Consider the following 25,266-nt stretch of genomic DNA (forward strand, 5'->3'; position numbering starts at 1 on the left):
AAGGATCAAATCTGTGCAATTTAGAGGAAGTGTTTGAAGACCTTTCCCAACAAAGATGGTCATAAGTAGATAATAAGAAAGTTCTAGGTTTGGTTTCATATGGTTGGATTAAACCTGGAACCAAATAAATCACTTTAGGCACTAGCACTATCCCTCTGCCCACAGGAGACTGTGTTTATTACAACCAAGTCAGAGTAGCCACTTAACTCATGACTCTACTGGTGGTGCTGTTGGGATATTGGAAGTAGCTTAATATGCTTCTGTTTTTTTGTGTATTGAAAAAGAAAGATAGTGATCTTTATCTTTAAGGTTATTGGCATAATTTTCTTTTTTTTAAACATGCTTCCACGACAAATTTTTTTTCAGGTTAAAATTTATGAAGTATGGAGTGATTTTTTTGTAGGTCAATGATCATTCTTAATGTCATTTATATTAAAATTTCTTGAACTTTAATGGAAATTTTTGCAGGGAAAAATGAAATTCTTTTATGATTCTAGAATTTTCTATATGTGAAGCTTTTAGAGGAATTATTTGAGTCTTTCCAAAAAGACTTGAGAGTCATTTTGAGATCAGTTGTCCATAATTGAAATGCTTTTCTTTTAGCATCAGCTTCGTTGGGTAGTAATAGCTCTAAACTAGATTTCAGAAGCTCTAGGATCTAGCCTGATTATACCAAGATTATATCTTAAAAAACTGGTTAGTCTTAGATGGTTGATTATATGCATTTTAGCTTTAAACCTTTTATACTGGCCAGGCACGGTGGCTCACACCTGCAATCCCAGCACTTTGAGAGGCTGAGCTGGGAAGATTGCTTGATCCAAGGAGTTTGAAACCAGCCAGAGCAACGTAGAGAGACCCCATCTCTATGAAAACAAAACAAAACAAAAAATTAGCTGGATGTGGTGGCATGCACTTGTAGTCCCAGCCACTTGGGTGGCTGAGGTGGGAGGATCACTTGAGCCTGGGAGGTCGAGGCTGCAGTGAGTTGTGGTTGTGCCACTGCAATTCAGCCTGGGTGACAGAGCAAGACCCTGTCTCCAAAAAAAATTATATTTAATATAACCCTTTGTCACCAGAATTAGTGTGTTCTGAAACCTATTAATACAAGGAAAGATTTTTAGATCTTGTGTTGTTAAGCTAACTTCTTTGAGTAGGTTCTGAAGAAGCCTCTCTTATAGATGCAGTTTTAGTTTCAGAAAAGGAAACTTTCTTATTCTCAAGAATTATTTCTTGAGTGAAGCAGAGTCCACATTTCTGTTAGTGTTCCTTAGTCTTCAAGTCACAGGAGGGCTTGAGCAGAGAGTCAGGGAGCCCTGGGGTCTTAGAGGCTCAGTCTGGGGCCTGAGTCTGTCCAGTAACCTTTCCCAAAGGAAATTAACCTTCAGGTGGTAGAAGTGGGGAAAGAAGAAGCTTATTTAAAGCTTAGGGCTTATTCCATTTTGGTATGTGTATGTATGGGTGGGTGGGTGTGATTTGAAAATTCTTCCTATCTTCTCAGTAGAATATACGATGAATGTTAATTTTTTTTTCTTATATTAGTGATAGGAGGAAAATGTTTGGTTTTGCTGCTTCAAGTTTATTCAAGTATTTGGCTGAGGATCAATCGCTTGAAATCCTTTGAATAAATGCATTATACAAAGAGATCATATTATCATTCAAAAACATTATTTTGGTTCATTTAAAGATCTCCTTTGTTTCAGTTATTCCTGTTCCAGTTTGAGATCATAAAAAGGCAGCATGTTCAAAATCCAATCGCAGTTAAAACCCCGTAACTTTAGGTTGGCTTACATCTCAGCACAGAGAGTGAACGATTATATATCAGTTATCCCACGGTGACTAGTATTCAAATCTGCTAAAGTCAATAGGCAGAAACACTCATGCCCCACGCCCGGGTTAGCCAAGAAAGCCGGGGAGCCATCAGTTGCATGACTAGCAGCAGCAACCAGCAGAGAGTGCCATTGGTCCTGCCAGGCTGTTTATAGTCAGATGTCTCCTGAGAGTCGCGCTGTCTGCTAGCTCCTTGGAGAGGAGGGCATACAATGCGAGCCCTCTCATCCCCGGAAAGACATACCCCCAAATTTTGCAGACTTAGATAGCTGTCTGGGTGACAGGAGGGAAGATATGGGAAACCTTTTATATCTGAAATTGAATTTTATTGCCCTGATTCATAATGGCTAGCTTTTATATTTTATTTAAAAGATATATGAAAAATACTACCTATTGGCTGCCTTGTTAACAAGCGTGTGTTTATGATTTCTGAGTACTTGGCAACTTTTACTAGCTGCAGAATGGAAGATGGCTATCATGATTCAAGTTTGGTTTAATAACTAGAAGTTAGAAATCAAGGAAGCTGTCGTAAATACTCCTATTACTAATAATAATACAGTTCACATTTATTGAGCACTTCCTGTTCCTCTGTGCCAGTCCTATGAGGTTAGTACTGTTTTTGCATATGAGAAAACTAGGAATTGGGGAGATGAGATCACTTGGCTAAGGATTAAAGGACTAGAAACTGACAGATTCAAAATTTTTACCCAAGTCTGTCTAACACCACACTGCTTTTCTAAACTCTTTTATTTTTTTCTCCATAAATAATAATCTGGCCTCTTAGAATATATGATTTCTTATTTTAGAAAATTTAGACATGTGTCCTTTGGTCTAACTAGACTAGCAAACCAAAAGTATTTAAAAGACTTGATTTTTTAAAAATAGGTAAAACTTATCCTTCAGATGACCTCTCCCCCTACCATTTTAGAAAGGACACTTGAAACAACCTTTGTGGTTTGCAGTTGTTTTGGTAAAATGTGATTCACAACAATGACTCTGCAGTATCTTGTGAAAATGATTTGCCTTAAGGCTGGAAAGGGTAGATCCATATCTTAAAATTGACTTTGAAATTGTAGACCATTTGGTTCTTTCTTGCCTCACTGTAATTTGGCCTGTTTAGCAGTATAAGTGTGTACAATTCAGTACTTCCCATCTTTTTGTTGTAGATAATTTTGAACTCAATGCATAAGTACCAGCCAAGGGTGCACATCATTAAGAAGAAAGACCACACAGCCTCATTGCTTAACCTGAAGTCTGAAGAATTTAGAACTTTCATCTTTCCAGAAACAGTTTTTACGGCAGTCACTGCCTACCAGAATCAACTGGTGAGTGTATAGTTCAATTTAGTTCCTGCATAAGAGAAGGATTTAGGAGGTTCTTACATTTTCCTGGAGAGAAGAGATATCCCAGTACTCAAAATGGATGTTCACTTTGCAGAGAGCTATTGAGTTTCAGTGCTAGGACCTCTAAGAATGTGTTGAGTGACTGTGTATTACACTGTATTTTCTAGAATCTCTATATTATGGGTCAGGTTTTTAACTGCCCACTTCCCCACCCACACCTACCCCAATCTGCCTTCTCACATTTTCTTCTCCAGAAAGTTACTTGCCTCCTTTTCCTCTTCCTGGTAACATGTATAACCATGTTCTTGTTGCTTCATAAAATTTAAAAGTTCAGTTTCTCTGCTGAATTAAACACACCTATTCTATCCAACTGCCCAAACTGCTGATACTTTAGATATTTTGTGAGGTTTATTCAGCTATAACTTAGGGTGAGATAATTCTGGTAAAATGATTTTAAATGTCTTTTTAGATAGTAAACTATAGTATGTAACATCAAGATATCTAATTTATATTATTGAGTTATATGCAGGGTGAATATCCCTAATCCAAAAACCCAAAATCTGAATGCTCCAAAATCTGAAACTTTTTGAGCATTGACATGACACTCAAAGGAAATGCTCACTGGAGCATTTCAGATTTTAGATTTGTGGATTAAGGATGCTTAACCTGTAAGTATAATGCAAAATTCCCAAATCTGAGAAAATCTGAGATCCAAAATACTTTTGGTCCCAAGCATTTCAAATAAGGGATACTCAACCTATATTTTTTACTCTCTGTTGTACATCACATTTAAAATTAATGCATTCATGGCCAGGTGCGGTGGCTCACTCCTGTAATCCCAGCACTTTGGGAGGCCAGGGCGGGTGGATCACCTGAGGTCAGGAGTTCAAGACCAGCCTAGCCAACATGGTGAAACCCTGTCTCTACTAAAAATACAAAAATTAGCTGGGCCTGGTGGCAGGTGACTGTAGTCCCAGCTACTTGGGAGGCTGAGGCAGGAGAATCACTTGAACCTGGGAGGCGGGGGTTGTAGTGAGCAGAGATCTCACCACTGTACTCCAGCCTGGGTGACAAAGCGAGACCCCACCTCAAAAAAATAATAAAATTAAAAAAAAAATTAATGCATTTATTCATCCATAGGGCTTATTCCATAGGGCTTATTCCTACATCCATAGGGCCATGTACTGATAGACACTTCCCATACATTTTCTTCTTTTGTGCCCAGTGTGAGCTTAAGGGGCTGTGGCAGTACTACACTCCATAGGTAAGGAAGCTGAAGCTAAGAGAGGGTGAGTAACTTCTCTCCATCAGAAAGGACCAGAAATAGAATTCCTTTTCATATACTTCAATATAAAAAGAAGTCACATGCTCAGTTTACTTGACACATTCAGTTGTTCATGACCTCTCTGTGTCTTTGTATCTTGCGTTTGTTTCATTTGTCATAGGTAGCCAAGACTATTGCTCTCTTCTTGTCTTGATGTTGTTAGGTTTTGGGTTCTGAGTGAGTAGCTATTAGATGCTGCCTGGTAGATGGCTCAGAGTCCAGAGGAGGATGGTCACCTGGAAGCAAGGTGGTGTGGAGACCCTCGGGAAAGGCAAGATGAAGCTGACATCACAGCCAGCCTCACACAAATGAAACAGTAGAAGCCTGAAAAAGGGATGTGGGCAGATGGCCAGAGTGGATGTATATAAGGCTTACTCTCCTAGGATTTCTATACAACTTTGAGTAGATTTCATTTCACCAGTGGCTGCTGTTTTCCTTACCTAGATATTAGGGCCAAGAACTGACCAGACCATTTTAGGGGACTGCTGTGAAGATCAGATGTGGTGGTGTGTGTAGGCTTGTTTAAGCCTTTGGAAGCTGTAAGATGCTCTGTAAATAAGACATGTGGTTATGATGGGGCTATCTCAGAAATGTCAAAAAAAGAATTTGTCACCATTTGGATTTTAAAATTTTAGTGGTGTATTAGTTAATGAGATAGAGAAATTAATGCATAATTGTTATCATGCTGATCATCTTATAGTAAAGGCAAGTATTGTAACCTTTGAATTATCTCCAAGATGATAACACAGGAATGGAAACATTCGGAGAATGCCCAAGCTAAAAGTTGGGGTTTAGATGGAAGCCTACAAAGGCCTAAAGCACTAATGCTATTTCTCTGTGAATGTGGAACACTGAAACCAGCAATCCTGTTTTTAATTTATTTGAGGGCACGTGGAATGCAAATATCATAGGCTCCAAAAAGATTCCTAAAACATTCCATTCATTTATACTAATTGATTTCATAGCTTTTATAATGTACACCATGCTAATATATTATAAAAATTTAAATTTATGCTCACTTAAGAAACCTTATTGATGTTTGGGAATGACATAGACACTTGTCATGTGGAAACCTCATTGCTTTTATCATAATTCTTTTTAAAGAGGGCCGAAGCAGGAGGAGGTAAATTGTTTTCCTCTTTATTTTTTTTTGGTGAAAATTATAGAGACAAACAAAAATTAAAGTTTCTAGTAAGCTTTAAAGTATAATGCCTGAGATTTGGTTTAATAGGTGAGAGAGCAAGACTGCGTAAGTGTTGGTGGGACCTCTCATATCATAGGAGGGTCTTATTTACATAATACAAATAACAATAACTAACATTTGGGTACTTACTATGTGCAAGACACCACTTGAATTCATAATCATACTTGATCTTCTCAGTGATATCGTGAGATAGGAACAATCGTATTTTTATTCAGCATCATAGAGTTGGGGTAATTGAGGCATGAGTTAAATAAGTCATCTGAAGTGACCTTGCTCCTCCCATTGCAGATTTGAATTCAGGTGGTTAAGATTCAAGAGGGAGTGCCCTTAACCCCTAAGCTGTGAGTGCCTGCTGTTCCCAAAGAAGCAGAACTTCACCCTCTCTCAGCTCTTGGCCCTGATAGACTCTGAGACATCGATTTTAGAGAGCATCAACTCTTTATGCTCATTTTTTTTTTTTTAAACAAATGTGCTGCTCACACCACACATCAGCAAGTGTAACATGATGATGATCGTCCTAAACAGGAGGTCAGAATATCTGCTAGTACTCACTGCATCCAACTGGAACCACATCTTTAATGACATTTTCTAATTTAATTCTTGTTTTTCCACTCAATTTTTTATTTAGAACAAATTTCAGATATACAAAAAACTAAACAAATAGTAAAATGAACCTCACATGCCTTCCACCCAGATTTAGCAATGCCAAATTTGCTTTTCCCCCAAATTTTCTCTTTCCTCCCTCTTCCTCCCTCTATATGCATATGTACTTCCCCTCTTCCTTCCCATTTTCTTCCCTCCCCTTTTGAAACTAAGTTGCATGCCTCCTGACACTTGAAAACACTCTGTAAGCCTATTCTGACAATTAGAACATTATTTTTGTAATCCCAACATCTTTATCACAGCTAAGAAAATTTATAAGAATTTGTTCTTTATATCACCTAATATTCAGTTTATATTAAAATTTTCAGGATAGACCAACTGCCCCTAAACCCCCTCTGAACTAGGATCCAGCTAAAATTCATGGTTTGAATTTATTACTTTTAATTTAGAAAAATCTTTCCACATTTTTTTCTAAACACCTCATTTAATTCTGACACTGTATGCCTTGAAGAAGGCCCCACGAGTCTCATTTTGTAGAATTAGAAATTGAGGTCAGAGTGGTTAAGACATTCACCCAAGGTCACAAATCTGGTAAGTGACAGAACCAGTACGAGGTTTTGATCTTCTGGGCTTTAATTCCTCCTTTTTGGTGGCATCATGATAGATTGCAAGGCCAAGGAAGTGGTGACCACTGACAGTGTCATCGAAAACTAACTTTGAAAATATGGGTAATGAAAATAGCTGAAGATACTAATACGTGCATTTCAACACAAGTTGCTCCTTTGGCAAAGGTTTATTTCTAATTAATATCATAAATGGGATCAAAATCCAGCCATCAGTGCCCAGCTATTCTTTCTTGCATTAAGTATAATATTAATATGATTAGTATGTCATTTCATTGCTGAGTAACCACAATGGAAGTGACTAAATTCAGAATTAATTTTCTCATAGATTCTACTATGTCTGAGTTTATTTTTCGATATCCACCTTTAAAACCATAGCCCCTTGCACAAAGCCATATGCCTTTAAAATAGAAATCCAGTTAATAGTCAGCAATTTGATTTGGTATCCTAACAGGCCAGTTTTGCAAATGGTTTATAAACCTCGTAAGATCAATCAAAATTCCTCTTGTAGGTGCTCAGTAAACATATGTGCAGTGAATAAATGAACTTGTGGGTTAGCATTTTCATTAGTCCTATGTCATTTTCTAAAGTTATCCTTGACTCTTTCTAGGCCTTCTACCATCTACTGTGACTTCACTGCTCTACCAAGTTTGTGTAGTAATTTTCCTATAGCATACAATAATATATCCTGCAGCATATAATAGCCTATAACATATAATAAATATATAGGAAATAAAGTAAATGTATACTAGGTATAGTATTAGAATTTTTTCACATACAAAGAACAAAGAGGGAGGAGAAAAGAGAGGAAGATTTAAAAATTCACATTTAGGACCACTTTCATATATCTTAAGCTTTGGATATGACTGCTATTTTTATGTCTATTGAAATCCAAGTCAGAGTTTCCAAAACAATTTGTGAAAAAATTCCTCATTTATTGTGCCTTGTAGTTTCATTTATAACTAATGAAAGTAGGACTTTTATTTGCTATTTCTTTCTCTGTTTTTTGCAAGGGAATGATTGCATTTCTTTACATTATTGGATAAAAGCTAAATACATTACACTTTCAACAAACTATTTTATAATTTAAGATTGAAAGGTCATGCATTGTTTTTGAGCAGGCAGACCATTGCTGTAGAGTTGAAGTGTAGGTCAAGTTTCATTTTTAAATGCCTTTGGTCAGATATTTTCCTGATAATTGGAGAAATGGTCTCTGAGGGCCAATTTTACCTTGTGGCTGGGAACCCTAGCTGGATTCAGAGTCCAGTGATATTATACAGAATAACCACTGCAAAAGGTCCCCTTCTCTTTTGCACAGCAAGTAGTGTCAAAATCTGCCCTCCACACATTTACTTAAAGATAATAGAGATGCCAAAAGAGTGAACATTTTGGTTAGGAATTGCATTATGTTCTATATTATTTAAATACACGAAAAAGCAGGGTTGTGTTTTGGACTGAATTAGTAACTTGGATATATGTAGACCCACACTAAACAGTAGCATTTCTTAAGCACATACTACTAACCTTGCTTGTTAGTGTTTTCTCTTGATGAAGTGAGAAACATCGCTGCTTTTAAGAATTTGTGAGTTATAAAGAAGCCATATCTCTGGTTTCTGTACATACAATGGTAGCTGACTTATTTTTGATACTTCTCTTAGGATTACTTTTGATAAACATGATTTGTTCAACAATGTTACAAGCTGCAGGCATCATCTATTCGGACATGAATGAAATGGTGTCCACCTGAAATCACTGTCTGTAACTCAGCTTCTTTTTCTCATCAGTTCTCAGTGTTTTTTTTTTTTTTTTTCAGTTATCCCAAATTTCATAAAGAGATGTAAAACTACACCTTAAAAATGAATTTCTGTATAGCTACTTGTCTTTATTTAAATATTGTGGCATAAACTCTATGTCTGACCTTTTAAAATGTATGATTACCTAGAATGTTAAAATTTTGCTATTTAAAAATTATTTTATCTTAAAATTTAAAAAGTGAAGTGCTTTTCCTGTAAATTCATGGTTTCACTTAGTTCATAATTGGTGAAAAGGGGAGATCATATTTCTGACTGTGCTTGTTCTTGAGGTAAAGCTCAACAAATACTTGTGGGGTTCTTATTGTGGACACCCTAGTAGATTCTGAGTCTAGTGACAGTGGGCTACAAGGAACATGGTGGGCTCACAAAGAAGTTTAATCCACAATCTCTGTGCTGCTAATTATTAATACCCCATAAAAGCTGTTCAGGAATGTGTAGCATCAACCCAGAGCTCCCATACAATTTTAGTGATAATAGATCCATTCAGTTTTTTTCTGCTGTCACGTGCAAAAGCAATTATTTTCCCTAGAATTAGATTAAATAAAAATAGAGAAAGTAATTGTTTTGAATTCTTTTTCTAATTAGTGCACTAAAATTAAATCATTGCTGTAGCTAATTGGTAAATCTGGGTGTATAAGAGCACCTTGTACTATTCTTGCAACTTTCCTGAAGTTTGAAATTATATCAAAATGTAAAGAAATTTCCACTGATACTCCTAGGAATTATGAAAGTTGGATTAAAATGATATTAGCAGTAGATAATTCTCATAATGAGAGAAAATTCGAAGACATCTGAAAACTCATGTTGAATTTAAGTTACTCCTTTGCTCAAAGTATGGCAGTATTATTAGATATGGTGACACATCAATTGAGCAACACGTGTTTTGAGAGTATGTATTTTCTGTGGTATTAGAGCACTGGAGAATTTAAGATAACTTCTCAATCATATTCTGAACCAGTAGTCTTTATCTTTTGAAAAAAGAACAAGAAATGTGATTTTCAAAATTCTTTTCAGAGATAAAATACGTCAAAAGTCCATCTTTAATCATTAGAACAGATAGGTAATACCTTCTACCCTTTTCATTTGTAAAGACTTAGAAAAAGCTTGATATGATTCATATCTTAGAGAGATGGCTGTGAAAAGTTCTTTCAAAATGAATTTTTCATCAGATATATTATCTGCTGTTGTCTGTAGAAAATTTTATCCATTGGCAAGTCTGTTTACTTTTCAATTTTATAAATGTGCTATTTAAAGGCTGCCTTACCTTTATCGCTCCACCTCACAGTTTCAGTTTGAAATTTTCATGTGGGTTTGATTTACCCTTAATGTCTCTAACTGTGTGTTGGAGGTGGTGCCACCTTCTTTAGCATCATTTAGAGCCAGTTCCAGCTCTGATTAGCTGTGCATGTCATCCGACATCTAGCGCAGTGCATGTGCATGGTGATTAATCCTCATTATTTGCTGATGAATTATTGTGAAAGCATATTAATGAACTATAAAGTACTTCAGAAGTAGCACGTATTTTAAGTATAGTTGTTCATTACAAAGAGACATAACTCATGTCCTGGAGGATTTTAAAATCTCGTTGATATTTGTAATCGTAGACTATATCGATTGCCTGGGCTTTAGAGGATGTTTATAATTTATTTCAAACAAAAAAATATTTTCTCCTTGCCTCCCAAAACTGACTTTCAAAAACAAGTCCTAGTCGGAATAAGTGGATGAAACAAGGCTTCATTCTTCAGAGAGTGGTAGCTGTGTGTGAGAAGGTTCTCTATAAACTCTTTCTGTGTCTCTCTTCATATACATGTCTTAGCTGTTGCTGTCCATGAGAACAGGTTTCTGATTTATGTAGCTTATTTGCTTCCCTGTTTACCAATGCTCATAGCATAGCTATTTTCTTCTAACTGCTCAACAGTGAATGTTCATGGGCTAAAAATGAGCATTTCTGAGGCACTGTCAAATGTTTTTTAAAATTAATATTATCAAAGAGTTAATCTTTTCCAGTGTTATTGATAGAGGAGTCTTTCTGGCTGGGTTAGTATGGGAGGTTTCATTTTAAGCGAGGCATAAATAGCTTCTTTGCAGCTTGTGCCTTGGTTCTGAAAGTGTTCAGAAACCATGAAAAAGAAAAAAACACATTTCTTTTGAAATGAAAAAAGAAATTCCTCATGTGGTAACAGTTTAAAGTGTTCTATAGATATACTTTGACTGGGGAGAAAGTTGCTTTTTGGCAAGAGTCTTTCTTTTTTTCTTCTTTTTGTTTCTTTTGAGACACAGTCTTGCTCTCGCTCTTGTCGCCCAGGCTAGAGTGCAGTGGCTCGCTGCAACCTCTGCCTCCCGGGTTCAGGTGATTCTCATGCGTCAGCCTCCTGAGTAGGTGGGATTACAGGCTCATGCCACTATGCCTGGCTAATTTTTTATTTTTAGTAGAGACAGGGTTTCACCATGTTGGTCAGGCTGGTCTCGAACTCCTGACCTTATGATCTGCCCACCTCGGTCTCCCAAAGCGCTGGGATTACAGGCGTGAGCCACGGCGCCCGGCCTGGCAAGAGTATTTCAAACTATCTGTTTTGATTGTGTACTCCTTACTTTGAAAGAAGAAGACATGCCTGTAACTTTTTTTCTCCTGTTAAGAATCTTTAGCATGCATTTCTCTCTAGAGATCAACATGGGTTCTAATTTTGATACTGAGAAGCTATGATTCCTTAAAGGTTTTCTTGGTTCTAATTCAGTTACTGAGCAGCTGAATCTTGGCCCTTGTGCTCTTTGAGTCTGTGTGTGATTATCTGTCGGATAAGACCATGGGCTAGATGGTCTCTCAGCTTCCTTTCAGCTGTAACAATTCCAGTATTTTCCATGTTGAGTATCTTTTAATCAGTGTTTCCTTTATTTTTTCATTGCAACTTAATGTATTCTCCTTCAGAGGCATGGTGCATATAATTTCATGGATCTTTCTACACTAATAGTAGTACTATGGGAATTCTGAATACCACAGCATGGACATTTAATATTTCAGACTGTGATTATTATTAGAATGTGTTTTTCCATAAAAACATAGAGTTTATAAATAACATTTCATGGAAGGATAACAAAAGATGGACTAATTTGATTCGATTTAGTCAAATGGAAAGGGAAATAGGAGAAAATTTATATTCAGAAGGCTTTATGTCATGTATTTATGTCATGTATATCAATATCATATTGAACTTGAGGCTATTATTGGCCATTTTACATTTTATCTATTATGGTATGTATGTGTACTCACAGTACTAAAAAAGATGTCACCAAGTCAAATGCATTCTTACTTTCATTCTCTATCAATGCTGGAATTCTGCATAATTCTCCCATTTAGGTAGTTCTCCCATTCCTCAGTTCAGCCCTAGCCTTTGACATATTATATGATATATTAAATACTGCACACCCCAGTTCACATCTACTTTTGCCTCAAAGGCTCCCTTCCCTAATTCTATCTATCTGTCAACCTCCAGCCTGTCCTCAATACCTCCTCTCTGAGGCCTTCCCTTACCATCCCACCTGGCTGGGATTTGTCCCTCTTGTGAACATGTGTAGCATTTTCCACCCTTCTCAGGACACTGAGAAACATTAAGATATTCTTGGTGTGCTATGGATTATGAACAAACTATTTCTGATTTTACTTCCTTGACCTCATAAATGATACTGTTTTGTACCCATTCTTTCTCCAGATAACGAAGCTGAAAATAGACAGCAATCCTTTTGCCAAAGGATTCCGGGATTCCTCCAGGCTCACTGACATTGAGAGGTAATGAGAATTTTATGTTTACTTTCTTGTTCAGATAAGATCAAGAGAAGAGGGAGTTTGTAACAACACACTCCTTTCGACACCAGAGAATCATAACCTTACTATATATAGTCTTCTCTGCACCCCATTCCTTGTACATATGCAACTGCTTAAGTCTGACAGCTACTGTGACTGGATCTATTATATGCTTAATTTCTGAGTGAAATAGTTTCTTTGGTCAGGACATTTATTCTACTATAAAAAATAGGGCTTTGTTGTTATTAAAGACTTAGTCCTCTTGACATTCTTAAGCTTCCTGTCTCAATGAGTGGCAGTCTGTACAGAAACAGAACCGTGATAGCCTTTTACCTTCCCAAGTAGATATATTTGCTGACACAAAGAGTGTAAGGGTAGTTTGGAATTTTAAAACAAGGAGATGTAATTTAATTCAAGGTCACATAATTTTACCAATATAGTAGACTGCCTATATTTAATAGGAGAGACATCAGGCAGGCCTCAGGACCTCTAAGAAGACAAGTGAAATCATGTGCCTGTAACTTACCCTACTTTTTACTCAATTAAAATGGTTCATGCAGTTTGAGGCCATTGAGGTGATGAGTAATGACTATATGGAGATACATATTTTGCCCAGTATGAATGTCAAAAATTGTTTTTCAAAGAGAAGATTTTTAAACCTAATTGATTATTTGTACTTCTTAAACACACTAATTCTTTTATGTGGCCCAATGTCTTGATTGACCAGGGAAGTTCCCTAGCCACCAGAACCACTGATTTTCTTATCTCTACATCTGTGTAATTTCCCTACTAACTGCTGCACATTTCTGCTGCACTCTTTGTTACCTACATAGCCACATCTCCTGACCTCAGCACTTCTGTCTAATCTATCTTGGCAACTCAAATTAAAAGATAATTACATATTTTAACAACCTCTGTCTCAGCCTTCCTAAGCCTTTCCAAATGGCAGAATGTGAGGCGGAGGTTTGATTTAGGGGAACAGACTTAGAGGTTCAGTGGGGAAGCAGAGGAGCAAGCAGGAGAGGCTGAATGTTGGCCAGGAACTTTGGGATTTGAGCAGAAAAGAAAGATTAAATAGTTGGAGAGCTTGACAAGTCGATTGGAAGTGTTGAGATCGGGAAAAGAAACTTGAGCTTGTGATTGAAAATCTGTTGCAAAGTGCAGAGAGAAGGCAAGTGATAAGTCTCAAATTAGGTGGGATATAAGTCACTGAGAATGTGGTACCAGCAGTGTGGGCAACAAAGGAGTCCACTTGCAAAAGGCAACTTCATTTAGGCATGACTTTATTTCCTGTTTCTGAGGGCCAGAAGCCCTGCTGTAGACCGGGTTTATGCAGTTGGGATTGTTATAAGTGAACTTTTTCTCAGTTTTATTCAGGCATTAAGTAAGAATGGAGACAATGATGCAGTGGGGTGATAGTGATCTGTTTTATAGTGTGTCATATTTTCTGTCTCAGACCATGGGGGTACGCATGATATATTGGGAGAAAAAAAAAGTTAGGGCTTAGAGTCTCACCTCTGCCTTTTCCTGGGTGAGTGATCCTGGAGAAGTCACCAGACTTCTGAGTCTGTACCCTCATCTAGAAAATGGAAAAAATAACCCTGCTCACCTCAGAGGTTTATTCTGAGAATCAAATAAGCTGGCATTTATGACAGCATTTTATAAATCTGAAAATGTAAAATAATTACAAGTTCTTCATCTTGTTATATGAGCATTTCATCCAACAACTTTTATCCCATGTAACTCTATGTTTCATAGTCTTAATAAACTACTCCTAGAGTAAAAATAGCCTTGTAGTTTCACATTGGTTTACAAGATAGGAGGTACTCAGTCTGACTGCTCTTTAGAACGGCAGATTTGATAATGCATGCGGCCACATTTTCCACTTATTGGATAAGCATCCTGATGTGGGAGCACTCACATGTACATGAAGCTAAGTAGCTTTCAATGGTCTGAGGGCAAAGACAGCACTCTTACATGACTAGCTGAAAGTTTGCAAGATGACCTAAGTAGTGTGAAATTGGCTGAGGTTTTGGATTTCATTTCCAGATATTTAAGTTTGAATTTTTCATAAACAGCCTTTGGGGATGGGACAAATCAGATCAATTGATCTTTAGAGACCTAAAGAAATTAAATTAGTCTGGAGTCAGTTACTGCACTAAACCATCTAGTAATTGAATTGCTCCTTGTAACTGATTGAAAACAGCCCTATCCTTAACAATATAGGGAGCTTTTCTTTATAAGAGATCTGAGAGAAAAACACATCTTTTTATGACATGATGACAGATATTGCACTTTTCTAACCTAACTGAATATGATGTTATAAATATGTGACCTTAATGATTTCAAGTTTCCTGTTTCAGATTTACAGCTTAATGTGTGGGACACCCAAACAAAAATGCCTTTAGGATTGGATCTGTTTGCCTGTACCTCTAAATTCACAGTTTTAATCCTTCTACAGCTACACAAGCTTTTGAGGTACTCTTAAAGGTGTTTTAGTTTTCTTGCTCTAATTTTACTAGGTTACATTGAGGTACTTGAGTGTCTCACTTTGTGTGTAGCCTTACTCTTCAGGGACATCATCTTCCTCATTTCTAAAAGAAAACCCACCTCACTGGCAAAAACAGAAAGTGTTTTCATTACTGCTTTGTAATATACCTACTATGGTCAACCAAGAAGCAAACCAAAGCCCAAAGGGATATTTTTATATAATCTAAAGTCTAGTTTCTCAGATTGGGGAAACAATTATTGGCTGGTTCCATATAATAACAACCTTTAGACAGCCATTCAGTTGGCATTTTGTGTTTCTTTTCTGGGGGTATGCAGTTCACTTTGTCCAGCACACAAAGGCACAGTGTTACTTCTGAGAAAAGAAAAATAACTGGGAGGAGTTATCTATGTTTTATTCAAAATTAAGTTTCTTTTATTATTTTTTTTTCTTTTTACTGAAAGAGTTTGTGTGCATTGCCAAAAAGTCAGAAAATACGGACAAGTAAGAAAAAGCATAAAAAAGCAGTTAAACCCCATTTCCTTAGAGATGACCCCTGGCAAAACTCCATTATATATTCTTTCAGATACTTTCTTATGCACGTATGAACATTTACTTCCTTTAAAGTTTATCTTGTCCACCATATTATTTTTAATTATTTCCCCTTAATATAAATAGATATATGTCTGCAGCACACTTTTTATTGGCTTTCTAATTTTTCATTATGTGCTGTAATTTATTTGACTAATCCTATGCATTAGTTATTTAGGTTTCTGATTTTTTGCTGTTACAAATAGTGCCAGGAGGAAAATACATATCTTTACACATCTTCTTAATTATTACCATAAGATAAATATCCACAAATTAAAATGCTGAGTCAAAGGATGTATTTTTTTATTATAGTATTATTTTTAATTGTTTAAAAATTTGGAAAAATAACCCAAATATTCAATGATAAGAGAATGGTTTAATAAACTTCATAGTCATGCAATGGAGGTTTTAGAAATTGTGGTAAAATATACATAACATAAAATTGACCATTTTAACCATTTTAAAGTGTACAATTCAGTGACATTAAGTACATTCATGTCACATAACCATCACTGCTATCCGTTTCCAGAATGTTTTCATCATCCCAAACAGAAACTCTGTACCCATTAAAATAACTTCCAATTTACTCTCCCTTCGAGACCCTGGTAATCTGTATCCTACTTGCTGCATCTATGAATTTATCTAGTCTGGGTACCTCATGTAAGTGGAAAGATGTATAGTCATGAGTCACTTAACAGAAGGGCTGCATTCTGAGAAATGCATTGTTTGGAGATTTTGTCATTGTGAAAACGTCATAGAGTGTATTTGCACAAACCCAGATGGTACAGCCTACTACACATGTAGGCTATTTGGTATGGCCTATTGATCCTAGACTATAAACTGTACTGTGCTGCATGTGACTGTACTGAATACTGTAAGCAATTGTAATGCAAGGGTAGGTATTTATGTACCTAAACATTAAAAAGGCACAGTAAAAATACAGTGTAAAACATAAAAAATGGTACACCTGTATAGGGCACTCACCATGAATGGAGCTTGAGGTCTGGAATTTGCTCTGGGTGAGTGGTCAGTGAATATGAAGGCCTAGGACATTACTGTACACTACTGTAGACTTTATAAACACTGTACACTTAGGCTACACTAAATTTATAAAGAATATTTTTCTTTAAGAATAAATTAACCTTAGCTTATTATAACTGTTTTACTTTATAAACTTTTTAATTTTTTTAACTTTTTGACTCTCCTGTAACATTTAGATTAAAACATACACATTGTACAACTGTACAAAAACTTTTTTCTTTATATCCTTATTCCGTAAGTTTTTTCAATTTTTTTTCAATTTTTTTTTTTTTTTACTTTTTAAACATTTTTGTTAAAACCTAAGACATAATCATACACATCAGGCCTACCCTGGGTCAGGATAATCAATATCACTGTCTTCCACCTCCACATCTTCTGTCACTGAAGGTCTTCAAGGGCAGTAACACACATCTCCTGTAATGATAATGCCTTCTTTTGGAATACCTGCCAAAGGAGCTGCCTGAGGCTGTTTCACGGTTAACTTTTTTTTTTGTTTTTGATAAGTAGAAGGAGTACACCGTGAAATAATTATAAAAATTATAGCATAGTACATATACAAACCAGTAACATTATTGTTTATTATCATTAATCAAGTATGATGTATTTTATACAAACATGTGAGTAACGTGTTGTGCTGCTGCATTATGATGGCTATGATGTCACTAGGTGACAGACATTTTTCAGCTCCGTTCTGATGTTAGGGGACCGCTTTCATATATGTGAAACGTTGTGGGCTGAAACATTGTGATGTGGCACATGACTGTATATGTTTTTAAGGCATTTTATGCATACTGCCAAGTTTCCTTCAGGAAAGGTTGTTCACAGCAGTTACCATTCCTTTACACCTTTGTCCAACATGATCATCGTCTTTTCATCTTTGCCAGTTTCATAGGTGAACATTTGTATTTTCTCCTGGGAATTGGCCTGTTTATGTCCTTAGGTCTTTTTTTTTTTTTTTTTTTTTTGGATTGTTCACGTTGTTCTCTAAATGAGCTGTAAAAGCTACTTATGTATCAAGAGTATTAGTATTTTATTGTTCATATATGTTGGAATCATTTTACCAGTTTGAAAATTAGCTTTTTATTTATGCTTTTGATACATAGATGGTTTCATCACCAAATCTGTTGCTTTCGTTCTTTGATTTCTATCCTAGAAAACTTTTCTCACTCCAAAATAATAAAAACATTTACTATAGATTTTTTAATCATCTTACTGCTTTTTAGTTTTTCATTTAAACCTTTGACTTGTGTAGTATTTATTTTGGTAAACATTATAAAATAGACATACAACTTTATATTTTTTACAAGTGGCCTGAATACTATTAATATGTATTTACTAATGTATTCATTTCCCACTTATTTTTCATTCTCCCTTTGTCACATGCTGTACCAAATTCTTATGCATACTAGTTCTTGCAGTCTCTCTGTTGAGCTGCCAGTATCATATTGTCGTTCTTGCAGTCTCTCTGTTGAGCTGCCAGTATCATATTGTCGTTCTTGCAGTCTCTCTGTTGAGCTGCCAGTATCATATTGTCGTTCTTGCAGTCTCTCTGTTGAGCTGCCAGTATCATATTGTCGTTCTTGCAGTCTCTCTGTTGAGCTGCCAGTATCATATTGTCATAATTTTCATAAATTGTAAATATTTGATATTTAAATATCTGATATGGCAAATCCCAGTCGTTTTTGCTTGTCATTTTAAAAGTTTCTTGATATTCTTTGATCTTTATGCTTCCAGTCTTTGAAATCTTTTTGTCAGGTCTTCTACATAAATGTTACAGGAATTTAGCTTAGGCTTGTGTTGAATTTATATAATAACCTGGGAGGGAAAGTTGATATCTTTACAGTGATATCAGTATTCAAAGACACATATTCCTATTCTCATCTATGAATATGTAATATGTTTGTCCTGTTTCTGAAATCTCCTGTGTTATGTAGCACTTTGCCATTTTTGAGTTTGTGCGTTCTGCACAGATGCTCTTAGGGACACATCTAGGCCTAGGAGAGCTGCTCTGTCTGATACAATAGCTGCTGGCCACAGGTGGTTAGTGAAGATGTGAAATAATACTGTTAAGTGTGCAAACACACAAACAGGTTAACTACCAAAAACCACTAGAATTTGAAGACTCAGTATGAAAAAAATCATTTAAAAAATATCAATTAGATATATTGAAATAATAATTTGGGTTATTATGTTACATAAAATATATTTTGTATGTTTTTTTAATGTGGCAACTGGGCTTATCTAAAATTACATATGTGACTCACATTACATTTTTATTGGAAAACACTAGAGAGATTTTTTGGAGGTGCTTACTTTTATAAAGCGAATTTTAAATTAGAAATCTGCCTAATTTAGTCTGCAAAAAGCTGTTGATTCCTATGTGTCTTTGGCATTGTGCCATTTTACCGAACTTAAAAAATCAGTTTTAATAAATTTTCATTTTAGTCTCTTGTGTTTTCTAGTTAAATTGCTATATCATTTGCAAAAATGATGATTTTATCTCTTCCTTTCTAGTAGTTATACTTTTAAAAATATCTTTTTCTTGTTTTATTACACTGATTGAAATTTCTGGGACACCATTGAAGTATAATAATAGTTGGTATTTTTCTCTTGTTCTTGATTCATTGCATATGGTTTTTGGTGGCTGTTGGTTTCAGAAGAATATTCTTTATTATACCAAAGCAATAACTTTCATACCTAAATTAATAATTTTTATCTTAACGTTAATTGAATTTATAGTAAATGCTCTTTTAACATCTATTGAGATGATTTCCTTTTTTTAAAATTTTAAATGACATTATAATATAGTCATATTGTCTCTGTTGAACCATCCTTACATTCCTGCCTGGAATTTTTTTTTTTTTTTTTTTTTTTTTTTTTTTTTTTTGGTGAGACAGAGTTTCGCTCTTATGGCCCAGTCTGGAGTGCAGTGGCACGATCTCAGCTCACCGCAACCTCCGCCTCCCAGGTTCAAGCTATTCTCCTGCCTCAGTCTCCCTAGTAGCTGGGATTACAGGCATGTGCCACCACGCCCAGCTAATTTTGTATTTTTAGTAGAGACAGAGTTTCTCCATGTTGGTCAGTCTGGTCTCGAACTCCCGATCTCAGGTGATCCGCCCGCCTCGGCCTCCCAAGGTGCTAGGATTACAGGCTTGAGCCACTGCGCCCAGCCCTCCTGCCTGGATTTTATTTGTTTTTCTTAAATTACTGGATTTAAACTACTTATATTTTACTTAAGTCCTTTTGTATCAATCCTGAAACAATTAGTTGGTTTTGTACCTTCAGTTGTTGGTATTGGTTTCTGCTAATTTGTTCAAATTAATTGAAATCTTTTCCTTCCTTGTATTGTCAGAATCAGTTTGAAAAGCAAAGAAATGATCATTTACCTGAAGATTTTATAAATCTTGTCCATAAATTCACCTGGGTGCAGTATTCTTTTGGGGAATACCACTTTAACAACTTTCTTAGTCTGTTCCATTGTTTATTGGTCAAATATATGTTAATATCTGTCCCATGTAATCGTTTTTGTCTCAAGTTCTACTTTAATCTTATATGGCTACCCTTTTTAAATTTTTGCTTTCTTTTGTTTACCCTTTAATTTTTAAAAATCTATAGGACTACAGCAATATTCTCTCTCTCATCAATATCCTGTCATTTTCATTAAGAAGAAAACAACCCTTTCTTGACCCCATTTGTCTTTTGAATTACTGACTTTCCCAGTTCTCTGCTCCTTCTTAAAGTTCCTCAGAAAAAGTTTTGTATGTTCTCTTTTCCCATTTCTTTCCTCCCTTTCTGTCTTCTACTCTGCCTCTGAGACATTCATCCCCACTACCCTCTAGTCCACCCTTGTCAAAGTCACCAGTGACCTCCTCATTGCTAAACCCAGTGGTCAGTTCTCAGACCTCATCTTCCTTGGCCTGTCAGCAGCCCTTGGCACAGTCGTTCATTCTCCCCTCTTTCCTTTCTGGTCTTCCCAGACCACTCAGTCTTCTGTTTTTTATTCCACTTCATTTACCATGCTTTCTGTATGTCCCTCACTGGCTCCTCCTCATCTCATTCATCTGTAAACACCATATGTTCCAGACCTTAGTCCTTGCACTTCTCTTCTCAGTCTACATCTGGTCTCTGGGTGCTCTGTCTCGGTTTTATGCTTTTAAGTACCATTATATGCTGATGACTATTGAACCTACATTTCTGGTTCTGGCCTCTCCAGATTCAAATATCTGACTGGCTGTTGCTTTTAATTTTCCCTGTCCCCCTAAGAGCACCTCAGATTTCACACACCTATAACTGGCTGCCTAACCACACTCCTCCACACCTACTCTTCCCTTACTGTTCCCATCATAGCTGCTCATAATCGCATCCTTCCCAGTGTTCTGGCCGAAAAACTTGGAGTCATCTTTGACTCTTCTTTGTCTCATATTTTACACATCCAAACAATTAACTCATATTGTCAACTAATCCTTCTAGTCCAGAGGAGTCCAACTACTTATTGTCTTCACTGCTACCACTCTTATCTAGGCCACTGTCCTTTCTTTCCTAGATTATTACATTAATTTTCTAACTGATCTCTCTGCCTCCACTCTTATTGGCCTTCATTCAATATTGGCCTTATTTTTATTCAATACAGCAATCAGAATAATCTTTCCAAAGAAAGGAAGTTTGATCACATTGCTCATACTCAGAGCACTCCAATTCCTCACCTTCTAATTTAGGGTACAATCCAAAGTCCAGACAAGGCCTCAAAGGTTCTGTAGAATCTACCCCACCTGACCCAGTTACCTCTCTGAACTCTACTCTCCTCTGCTTGCTGGCTTCACCACACAGACCTGATTACATTTCTTGAACACGGTGAGGGCTGTCCCGGCCTGAGGGTCTTTAACTTTCCTACTGGATTGTGCTGCCCTGCACAATGGTCAAAGCCTTTGTATTTAGTTTCCTGACCATATCCTCAGATCCCAGAATAGTGTCTGGCACACAGTGAACACCCAAATATTTGTTGAGTGAGTGAATGATGTGTCTTTATAAAAACAGCATACAGAGTAGCTGTGTTTTTAAAGTCTTATCTAAGGGTCTTTATTTTTCAGTAGAAAAACTTAACCCAGCTTCAAGCATTATGATAACTGATACGTTTGGAGGTGCTTCTTTGAACCATTTATGCTTTCTGTTTAATATAGCTATTGGCTTTAGTTTTTAATCTTTTTCTGTCTTTTGTTATATTTATCAAGTTTTTTCCCTTTATTATTAACAATAATGGCCAACACTCCACATGTGCCATGTGTCAGACAATGGGCTATATATATATATTTTATTTCAAAATAATCATATAACAAAAAACTTCGTCTTATTTTGTAGATGAGATCATGAAAGCTTCGAGATACTAATAATTTATCTAAATTCACATGATTTGTGATAGCTGAACCTTAAACCCAGTTTAGTTCATCTGAAACCAAAGTCTTTTCTCTAATCTTTATTATATTTCTTTTTAATAATTATTGCCTTTAAATTCCAATAAGACATCATTGTAAAATTGATATTTCTCAATTTTTTTGCCAAGAATTAAAGTATATATTTTGTTATCCTATAAAATAGGATATTACCCCTCCCTCAGCCAGTAATTTTTGTTTAAATAATCTGGGACTTAAAATCAGATTTTTAGCCCTTGGTCTTTCTTATCATCTTTCTTAAATCGTTTTCTTAATGAACATCAGGATTGTGATAGATTAGCCACAATTATTTTTAATTTAATTGCAGGCATATTCACTGTTTACTGTTCATTTCTTCTGTACTGTCTTCAATTATTGGAATTGTGTTCTGACTTTATTGTCAGTTGTTAGTAAACATTGAGTAATTGGTTGAAGAAGGATATAAGTGGGTCATCTTCTTTATGAGTTCTTGCATGACTGAGAGGCTCCATTGCCATTATGTATGAACCTGACCAGAGTCACAGTCCTTTTGCTTAGAACTCTTTCAACCTTCCTTTTAAGTATTGTCATCTAGTTTTGAAGTACTGTGGAATAAAAGCTAATGCCAAACCCATTGTCTTTCTTTGTTGGAAACTTACTTGTTTCTTCTCTGTCTGGACAAAATGTTTCTAGAAAGTTTTCTCAATCTTTGAAATTCAGAAATTGTATCATCTGTTCAGTTGTAGTGTTTTTATTAGTATTTAAATATAATTGAGCCTTTTCAATTGAAAATTCAAGTCTTAATTGAGCTCAGGAAAATTTTCTTCTTTTCTTTTTCTTTTGATATTTCTGGGTTTTTTTGTTTGTTTGTTTGTTTTGTTTTTTGCCAAGACTGAAAGTGTGTATTTTGTTGTCCTATACAATAGGAAATAGAGATTTTTTTTTTGTACTTCTCTTCCCTCAACGAATAATTTTTGCTTAAATAATCTTGGACTTAGAATTTTATTCATTGGTCTTTCTTATCATCTTTTAGAAATTATCTTCTTAAAGTTAATGTTAACATATGTTGCATCTCCTGAATCTATTCCCCATTTATCTTCTCTCTTTAGATTTTTACTCTGAATTTTGGTAGAACTTCTTATATCTTCTAATTTGCTGATTCTGTTTTCTGCAGCAGCTAATATTCTGTCTTCTGTCTTTACTGAGTTCCTTTAAAATGTGAGAATTTCTGTTGTGTTATTTGTAAGTGTAATTTTACATGCTCAGATTGTTTCCTTTTCATGGCTATTAGTCCCTGTTTTATTAATACAGGGTCTTCTTAAATCTTACTAAAATTTTAAAAGCACAAATTAGAGATTTTAAAATGTGTCCTTCTGTTTCTTGCAATACGTCTGCTTCAGAAGAAGTCATTTGTTCTGCTCTGTTAATGACTTTTCTTCTTTTGAACTGTTGAATATTTTGTAATGTCCAGTTATTTTTCTCTAGCTCATCTGTAGAATAGAATGTCTGTTTAATATTAGGAGCTGAAATTGATCCTGAGTAAAAGCCTGAAGCTGTTTGTTAGATCTTCCAGGTACAGACTGAAGTAGGGGCAATACATTTATTGTCATTTTACCAATGTGGAAATTCTGTTTAAGTTAGAGAGTTGTCGCAGATAGATAAGGAAGTAGTTTCTGAAAAAGGAGTGTTGACCTGGCATTGATGTGGCTACCCTCTCTGTCTCAGCAGCTAGAAACCAGCTGTGGCAGTGCTGGTTCCCTCACCTAGCACAGCAGCCTCATGCCCTCCTCCAGAGCTGGCCATGGTGATGGCCCACACTGTTCAGTGTGCCAAATACACCATGTGCTCACTGGGAGGGCTGCCGTGAGATTCCTTCCTCCTAGACTCCAGCTGTGTGGCAACCTGTTCCCCAAAGAACTGCTCAAAGATCTGCTTTCATCTTTAACCCCATTTGCTCCAAGTTGGGGTTTTGATGAAGTTCCAACAGAAGCCTTGTTTATTTCCACCCCTGGTATCTTTCTTCCTTATGTGCTGATGGATGGCATGCTGGCTGGTGCTGCCCTTACTCCTTACCTGTCTGTGGTTGAAATATTTTAATATATAGTTGGCACCCTCCCACATTTCTTGAATTTCTCTTGTTTTCTTGTTCCTATTAGTAGGTCAGGAAATTAAATATAAAGGCTTATATCACCCTATTGGTCCAAAATTCATACAAGAGTCTTTATAAAAGTGACTTTAAAACCACTTGCCCTGAATAAAACTTTCAAACACATGAAGTTTGGACATAAGCCCAGTGGGATTTGGCCCTTTTTGCTCAGAGCTCAAGTGTACTCTATTAGTTTAGATGAGGAAGGAGACTTTAGGAAAGCAAGTTGCAAATCTAATATTCTGGGAATTTGTGGAAGTTTTACCTACATCAACATAATGAAGAAGTAAACATTTTGGCAGAGTTGCTAAAGAAGTTCATGGTTGTGAATAGTTCCTGGGTCTTTCATAATAATTTATGGTGCTGGAAAGAAAGTGGTGTTTGGTTCTAACACAGCTCTAGGCTGGGTTGTAGAGTTTTCAAAGCATGTTTCCTTAGGAGCAGTGCAGGGTCAGTGGGGCACACGTCTAATCAGGTAAATAGCCTAAAGCAGAGGTTGGCAAACTGCAGCCTGGCACCTGCTGGGTACAGCCTAAAGCTAAGAATGTTTTTTTACCTCTTTAAATGGTTGGAAAAAATTTTAAAGTAATATTTCCTGACATGTGAAAATAATATGAAAGTAAATTGTATTGCTTACCAATACAGTTTTATTGGAACACGGTCTGTTTATTTTTTGTTGTTGAAGTATTGTATGTGGCTGTTTTTGTGTTACAATGACAGTGTTGAGTATATGTGACAGAGACCATATGACCTGTAAAACTTAACATATTTACTGTCTGGCCCTTTACAGAAAAAAATTTTCTGCCCCCTCCTCCCACTGACCCACAGTGTTCCCCTTGAGACCCACATTCTGTAAGAGGAATCACAGAGCAGACTAGGCTTCTGAGATAGAGGAGGACAGCTGCATCACCTCTGCTTGGAGGGATAGGATCCAGGAGTACAGTGGTGCTTAGATGTACCTTAGTTCATCTGGGCTGTTATAACAAAAGACCATAAACAAGGTAGCTTATAAACAACATTTATTTCTTACAACTCTGGAGGCTGGAAAGTCCAAAAGC

At 36.2% G+C, this 25,266-nt stretch overlaps 1 protein-coding gene across 1 annotated transcript in view; it reads left to right on the forward strand.

Moving 5' to 3' along the window:
- The window catches only part of TBX20 (T-box transcription factor 20), a 52,088-nt gene that overhangs the window by 10,049 nt on the left and 16,773 nt on the right, over positions 1-25,266 (forward strand). The window contains exons 5-6 of the mRNA XM_054496668.2: positions 2,994-3,152; positions 12,446-12,522. Of these exons, the coding sequence (XP_054352643.1) occupies positions 2,994-3,152; positions 12,446-12,522 (236 nt within the window). The remainder of the gene's footprint in view (positions 1-2,993; positions 3,153-12,445; positions 12,523-25,266) is intronic.

This window comes from Pongo pygmaeus, chromosome 6 (genome assembly GCF_028885625.2).
Source record: "Pongo pygmaeus isolate AG05252 chromosome 6, NHGRI_mPonPyg2-v2.0_pri, whole genome shotgun sequence".
Classification (NCBI taxonomy): domain Eukaryota; kingdom Metazoa; phylum Chordata; class Mammalia; order Primates; family Hominidae; genus Pongo; species Pongo pygmaeus.